The sequence below is a fragment of the Elephantulus edwardii genome, unplaced genomic scaffold, assembly GCF_000299155.1.
Source record: "Elephantulus edwardii isolate Elephantulus edwardi_28Jun2011 unplaced genomic scaffold, EleEdw1.0 scaffold00138, whole genome shotgun sequence".
In the NCBI taxonomy this organism is placed as follows: Eukaryota; Metazoa; Chordata; class Mammalia; order Macroscelidea; family Macroscelididae; genus Elephantulus; species Elephantulus edwardii.
In genome coordinates this window covers 7024343-7032497 of record NW_006399888.1, presented here as the reverse complement: position 1 = coordinate 7032497, position 8155 = coordinate 7024343, and the positions used below count along the sequence as shown (strand labels likewise).

The 8155-nt window shown below is 41.9% G+C and overlaps 1 protein-coding gene across 2 annotated transcripts in view; it reads right to left on the bottom strand.

The window, feature by feature from the left end:
• Positions 1–857: 857 nt before the first annotated feature.
• PLCB1 (phospholipase C, beta 1 (phosphoinositide-specific)) overlaps positions 858–8155 on the bottom strand; it is a 920819-nt gene continuing 913521 nt past the window's right edge. For both annotated transcript variants that reach the window (XM_006894240.1, XM_006894239.1), the window contains one exon: positions 858–1094. Coding sequence is in view for 1 of the 2 variants with exons in the window: in XM_006894239.1 (XP_006894301.1) it covers positions 867–1094 (228 nt within the window). In the remaining variant the exon portion in view is untranslated. The remainder of the gene's footprint in view (positions 1095–8155) is intronic.

Genomic DNA, 8155 nt, shown 5'->3' with positions numbered 1-8155 from the left:
TTTATCCCAAAGAAGAGACACTTGGTAGGTCTTTGATCACTTCAGGCCGACACCCAATGAGTTCTCAGACGCTGAATGCATATGGTCACTGAGAAAGCAGACTGGCTGCAAACGAGCGGCCCATTTGTTCATGCAGCCACATTTACAAGCCATACTGCCAAGTCTTTTGATGGCTTCAGTGGGCACAGGTACAATCAAATGATTATTTTTTTAAAAGAAATATCAGCTTATTTGTGACAGTAAGGTATTTAAGAAAGCTATGGCAGTAACAAATACGCTGATGCCTCTATGATAAATAAATTAGCAAACTGCAAGCCACCAGTGCTTGCAAAGCAAAGGATGAGACAATCTAATATATACGTTAATGTGACAGTATGGTAGTTGAGGGGCAGTTAGGAAAATAAAAAAAAAAATGCTCAAAGTTGTCTGTTCAATAGTCTTAAGTAGTGTTATGCAGTTTTCAAACTACTTCTATTACTTTGAAATACTTTACACTAAAGCATCAGATTTAAAAAACAAAAAAAACCCAACAAACAAAAACGTGAACCCGATTTTCGTCAATGTCCTTCATTACGTTTGCCGTGGGGCCAGGAAGTTGCCTGCTTTGAATTTACTATTGGAAAGAAAACAGAAAATCCCATATACATGCACTCTCCACCAGTAGCCCCACAGCCGTATCCACACAACACATGATGTCCGACTGTGGGGACCCCTGTGTGGATGCTTCCAGAAAGTTCCCTCTGGGATGGCCTTCAGGCTAAGAGATGCATCTCAGGAGGATGCTCCCAGGCAGTGATCTCTGTAACAAGAGCGAGTCTGATGGAGCTGGCGTGGCCGTGCGTGCTGTGGAGGCCTGGCAGGAGCTGTCACAGAGGGGTATCGAACTCCTTCCCTTGGCTGTCTCCTCCCAGCTCCTCACTGGAGGGAGGTCTGTGGTTCAGTTTTCCAGGGTCTGGGGTCTGGGTGGGAGGGGCTGAGCTATGATTGCTGTCTTCACTGATCTTCCCCTTCATGGCTTCCTGCACGAACTCCAAAATCTCCAGGGGCAGCCTTTTGAACTTGTCCTGGTACTCCTGCTCCAGGTCCATCTGCAGCTGGGAAACATCAGGAGAGAATGTGATCAGGTTATTTCAAGTTTCTATTGACACCGTGTGTCAATAGAATGAACATGTAGACGTTCATTCAAAAGTTTATGTAAGGAGGTGAGAGCAATTCACATGCCCCCCACTGGCGGCTGTTGAGTGTTATCTCTGAGTGACTTCTAACTCCTGATCACCTATGAACCCGTCTTCCCTTCTAAGGTGCTCCTGGGTGATTCAGAACTGCCAACCTTTGGGTTAGTACTTGAGCATGTTTACACCACTGACTGCCTGTCTCTCTCTCTCTTGTTCCTGTTGCCTTCAATTCATAGCTGACGCTCAGAGACAGTAAATCGCACTGCAGGAGATTGCCTCTCTCTCTCTCTCTCTCTCACTCAGAGCAGCCGGTGGGTTCAAACTGCTTGCCTCTACCTGGGCAGTACAACTTCTTAACACTCAGCCACCATGGCTGTCTAGAGAAGACTCACAACCACATCTAATTGGATCACAGCTAAAAGTCAAGTTTAGATCGTGTGTGGCATAATGGGACTACTGGTTTGGAATAATGCAAACATATAGATCCACACATCCACACACAAACCTTCCTAGAACCCGTAGTCAATAACCCGAAGTCTTTAAACAGAATTTGGAGGCTGGTGACACTTGGGAGTGTCAGAGTCCAAATGTTGTTGTTAAGTGGACCATGACTCATAGGGACCTGATGAACAGACCTGAACCTTGTCCTATCCTGCGCAAGTCGCACCATCTCTGATATATTTCAGTGCACTGATAACAGTCACTCTGTCAATCCAGCTTGTTGAAGGTCTTGCCCACTTTCGCTGATGCTCCTCCTTTCCACACATGGCATCCTTTCCAAGGACTAGCTTCTCCTAACAACAAGGCCAGAGTCCAGCTAAGGAAAGCTAACAGCTGACTACAGAGGACCAGGGAGCGAGGAGCAGGTTACAAATGGGCACTGGAAGTTCAGCACGGAGTCCTTCCAAAGAGCAGCGTGACAGTTGCACAAACCGACCATATACCTGTAATCCACTTTAGCTTTTATTTTACTTTTCTTTTTCCCCTCAGTTTATCATTATTGATAATTTAAATGAAAGTTTACAGAGACTTTGGATTTCCATTCATTCACTGTTGCACTTTTCTCCCTGCCTGCCCCTCCCCCAGACCGTACTTCTCTTTGAAAAGTAAAAGAAAAATTCTTTCATTGTTATACAATCCCTCCCCCCAGGTCCACTCCACTATGCAGCCTTCATTCTGGACTCCTGTCGTGGCAATAAGACCTAATCATATATCCCTTTTAACAGTTCTCTCCCTCATGACTCGACGGCACTTAACAACAGAGAGTTTCAGTGCAGTATATAATAATTTATCCCATCTTTCTCAGTCTCCCTCCAACCCTGATGCCAGTCCTGTTTTATAACAGTGGCACTATGCAATATTTGTCCTTTTGCGACTGAGATATTTCACTCAGCATAGTGCCCTCCACGGTCACCCATTTTGTATAGTATTTCATGAGTTCTTTGTTTTTCAAAGCAGTGTGGTATTCCATTGTACTTTTCCTTATCATCTTTTTAATTGTATTTTTATTTGCCTTGTAAGTCGTTCTCACCCTCCTTTGAACTGTCTTTAATTTACCCACTTCATGCTGTGGAAGACACTCCGGGGCCTAGTGGGTAAGGAGTTGCACTGCCAACCCAATGGCATGCAGTTCCTCCCGCTGCTTCGAAGGAGAAAGATGGGCAATCTGCTCCCGTGGGATATAAAGACTCTGGAACCCACTAAAGGGGCAGCTAGGGGTGGACTCTGATGGTCATGAGTTGGCTGTGGTGTTTTGTTGTTGTTGTTGTTGTTTTTCCTGTTATGCTCTGGAGAATCGGAAATATTTTCAGAACCACAGAACCATTCTCCTAACAGCACTCTTACAACTGAGGTGCCACCCATAGATGAGGTCAAAGCTGGGAATTCTGGATGGAATGGGGAGGCCTCAGCTCTGAGTGCCCTCTGGAGCTGCTCTGTTGCATTGAGACCTCAGCCTTTTAGAGAAAATTCTCATTGACAAAGAGAGAGAATCTTAAAAATGGCATATGTACCAAGTGATGCTTCTCCTCTTAATAGCCTTGAGGTGATCTGTCCTAATATCCTTCAAATTCCTGATCTTTTGGAACATTAGATGCATGAGCTTGTCTGGGTTCTTGATTTTGATTCGGATTCTGAAGGCTTCTGGGAGGTCCCAGAGTCTGCGGTTCTCACAGGCTCCCTGGTACTATTGAGAAGACTCTGGATACCCCATATCCCACCTCAAGGCTCCCTGATTCCTAATGTTCATAGCTGCTAAGCAAAAGGTCCTTGGTTTGAAACTATCAGCAAGGCAGAGATGAACAGCCTCTTCTCTCAAAGACTCCGTCTCAAGAGTCTAGAGAGCATTATGCTGAGTGAACGAAACTCAGTCTCATAAGAACACCGTATGAGGTCATTATTGTCAAGATACATATCCACGTCCAAAAGGGAAAGGGGAAAGGTGGAAATCACTAGGGAAACAGAGTTAAGTGGTCAGATGGAGGGGGTGGTGCGAAGGAATAGGAAAGATTCAGTAGGGACTCGAAATGATGGGGTAATAACCGGCATAGATGAACAGTAATTAATGATATAGAATAGAATGCACAGGAATGACGGTATGAAACACAGTGCAAAAGATATATTGTATAAAGCACAATGTACATGAATGAAACATAATGTAAACGGATAAATGTATGTAAGCTATTAAAAAAAGGAAAAAAAAAGACGGCCCATCTCAAAGATCAAATAGATGACTGCCATGTTGGGGAACGGACCCAATGGAGGAGCGTAGTTCTCCTCTGAGTTCTCGGATCTCCAGCTCCTCTCTCTGTCTGCAGTCCTCAGGGGGCAGTCAGGGCTGGTTCAGGCCTCAGGGTGTGTGCCCTCTGCTCACCCACACTGGACAGATGGACAGCAGCCTGGGGAGAACTCTTCCTTTATCTTAGCTCCCTCCTCTCTCTCTTGCTTCTATATTAGAGATATTCTGGCAGGCCTTAGTCATTTAATACAAACTCATCACTTCTTATCTGCAATTCTAAAATCTCCAAAGAGCTCAAATCCAGAAGGTTGTTTTGGAAATTTGTGGCAAGCTTGTTTACATGAGCTGATATTTATAACCCTGTGTATCCTTATTCATCCCACTCTGCGTGGGGATCCATGCACCTTATTGTCAAAATATGAATCCGTTTGATTATGAGGGTGACCCAGCCCTCCCTGATATGGTTAGCTTTTGGAAAATTCATTATGTCCCCTTTCTAAAAATCAGAAGATTATCAATTCTGAAAAGCAAGAGGCCTCCAGTGTCTCAGATAATGGATGCAGCTCAGTTCAAACAATTTTTTCAATGTAAAAAAATATATCTAATGAAAATTACTTAGCCTAAGTGAATAATGAAAGTCAAGTACTTTCCCCAAACAGAAAATGTGGGCAGTCTGTGAATATATCTTACTGGCATTCAAATGCTAATAAGCCAAGGAGGAAATGTTCTGGGGGGAGGGGGGCCTGGGACCTTGAGAGTCACTGTTGGTGGTGGAGTGAAGGCAGAGTCACACAGAAATTACACTCAGTGTCAGACATGCAAACCACTGGAGAAACGGCGAGAAGAAGAACATCAGAAATTCTTTGCCAGGTGTCCCAATAATTTAGAAGGCAATGAAGCTTCACCACGTCACATGCTCTTGGCGAAGTGATGTATCAGCCTGATGTCTGATGGTGTGGACTAGCAAGACTTGAAACTGCCTCAAGTGTAATTCAGCAAATACTGTGATGAAGTTTCCTATCTCCAAGAAAGACGGGGTGTTGGGTGGGGGGTTGGGGAGGGTGGTGTGGAAAGCAAAGGCATCTGTCTCTAGGGCTCAGTAGATTGCGGTTTTTGCTGGTAGACAATTCTCTCTGATCACTACAATTAGACTAGTGTTGCTGTGTGCCACAGAGTCAGATTGACCCAGTGCTGACTCTCCAGTGGGTGTTCACAGGTAGCAAATGGAATGGGAGGAGACTGGCCATCCTCCCATGGAGCAGCTGGTGGGTTCAAACCACCCACCTCTGGGACTGCAGCACATCTTCTTATCACTAGGCCACCAGAGGTGTTCCCTTCCAATTAGACTAGCCAGACTCAGTTCTGAAATTGTTGCTTTAAAAAAAAAAAAAAAAAGAAATTGTTGCTTTAACTTGATTTCAAAGATATTGTTTATTCAGCGCCTCTTTGAATCTTGGGCTGTGACACAGGAAAAGGAGAAATAATCCTAGCTCGAATGTATTCAGCCCTGAATATATTGTGGCAGATTTTTCGACTTTAAATTCTGTGTTGCTTCTACCATTTCTTCACTTGCCTGAAGTAGTTAACCAAGACTTACATCTCATTAAGCAAAACAAAAAAATTTATGCATGAATGCAATAAAAATCCACAAGAATACAAGCTACACAGGGTTGTTAACATATAAAAGGGTGGGGTGGGGATGCACTAGAAGATAAATATGCCCTAACCATGACGTCAGTCATGTTATTAACAAGATGCAATTAAAACCCATTTTATATGGAAATAGGGAAAGAAGTGAGATAATAAAAAAAAGAATTATACTGGAAAATATACAGACAGTTATTTATTTTGATCTTTAAAGAGTCAGGATGCAAAAAAATGAACTGATCAGAGCTTGGAGGAAGGCTTTCGCTTCCTTTCAACTAAATTTCATGTAGCAGCATTTTGAAGGCCACTTAGGAAATTGACATTTGAATATATTTCTTTTTTGGCTGTTTTTACCATCTTCTAATTTACAAATGATTGTTGTTGTTGTTACGTGCCATCGAGTCGTAGGCGACTCATAGCGACCCTATGAAGGAAAGTCCTGGACACTTGTATAACTTTCATTCTTTCTCCAGGTTCATAGGGTTTCTGGAAGCAAGCTATTTTGGAAGTGGATACCACTCCTGCTTTCAAGCTTGTTCTAATTGGGGAGCTCCACCAAACACTGCCCACCATGGGTAACCATTATCACATTTGACTCCTCAGTGGGACAGTGTTCAGCTTCACAGCCACCACGAGTTACCTCTGTACAGCAAGTGGAAACACCAGAGTTACACAACCTAGAAGAATGTTTCACCAAAAACAATTAAATGCAGGCCTGAGGGCCACAGAGTAGTGTCACCCACAAATGATTACCAAAAGAAAAGAGTTAGACGTATACATATTAAGAAACATTTTCCCCCGTCAAAAATGAGCAAAACTCAAGAAATTTATAGGAGAAGGAATGTGCATACGTGCGCACACATGTCTATATAAAGCTCTCTCATCAGCAAAAAGGGATACGCAACAGCACAAGGTTTCCTTAAGAAACATTATTTTGCTAAAAATGATTAAAAAGAAGGATTTATGGGTAAAGTGTCATGATGTCTGAAATTTCTTTTCAGCTGATTCATCAAAAAAGAATAGAGTATATATTGAGAAACAATATTTTTAAAAACTTTGGATAATAATCTGTTAATATCTAACACAAATACACATACCCACATGTACACATGCACACAGACCCTACTCTTAAGAATCTGACTTACAGAAATAAAAGCAAAGTAGGATAAATACACTAAGATAATTGTCAAAGAATTGCCTGTGAAGGGAAAGATATCTGAAAATAGTATTCATTAACTTTCCTCACATATATATTATAAATCATCTTATTTTCTATTTTTTGCTGAATCAGCTGAAAAGAAATTTCAGGCATCACGACATTTTACCCGTGAATCCTTCACAATGCATTTCCTAAAAGAAGGTCATTTCTCAACATAATGGCAATACCATTTTCACTAAGGAAATTAATAATAATTTTTTAATCCCTGTCTTATATTTAAATCTCTATTATAGACCCCACTATCAAATATTTCTGTTTTCACAACATTTAAAAAAGCTTGTGTAGTGCATTTGTTTTGTTGGGTTTTTCTTTTTTACTTCTCTCCTATTACGTTTTTTACTTTATCTGTTGTTGTGAAATATGTATTTAACCACGTGCCCTCTAAATTATTTTATGTATACAATTCTGTGACATTATTTACATTCTTTAAGTTATGCAAACATCACCACCATCTGTTTTCAAATGTTTTAATCATTTTTATAACTTAGATGCTCTGAAGAGCCTTTCCAGTGTTCTGTTAGAACGTCACACACACTTGTTTATCTCCTGTGGGGGACATTTAACTTGGTCCTAGAAACTAGGAATGAATTCTGTAGAGTTGAATAGGTTGAGTTTAAGCATTTATTTTGGCAAGACGATTCGATAACTCTTTTATGAAGGAGTATGTGGCATCAGAATCAGAGAAGAATAATCAACAACCTGTGTTATGCAGATAACACAACCTTGCTCTCTGAAACTGATGAGGACTGAAGCATTTGCTGCAGAAGGTCAAGGAATGCATGCAGTCTTCAGTATGGATTGCAACTCAACATCAAGAAAACAAAAATGTCTCACTACTGGGCCAAAAGACAGCATCATGATAGATGAAGAAGAGATTGAGGTTGTTAACAATTTCATTCAAATCTCTTGGCACCAGCAGTAAGAATACCAAAAGACAAGTTGCTTTGGGAAAATCTGCTGTCAAGGACCTTTCCGGAATGCTAAAGAACAATACTGTCAGTCTAGAGACTCAGGGACACCTGAGCCAGGCCATGGTCTTCTAAATTCCTTGCTATGCATCTAAAAGCTGAACAATGACTAAGGATGACATAAGAAAAACTGGTGCCTTTTAAGTTGTGATGCTGATGAAAAGTATTGAACATACCATGTTCAATACCATGTTGAACACACCGCCAAGAGAACAAACAGGTTTGTCCTTGAGAGGGTGAAACCAGGTTGCTCCTTGGAGACAAGCATTTTGAAGCTCCATCTCATGTACTTTGGACATGTTGCCAGGAGGGAACAGTCCTTGGAGAGGGACATTATGCTTGGAAGAGCTGAGGGTCAGCGCAGGAGAGGAAGACCTTGGAGGAGATCGATCTCACACAGTGACTGTGG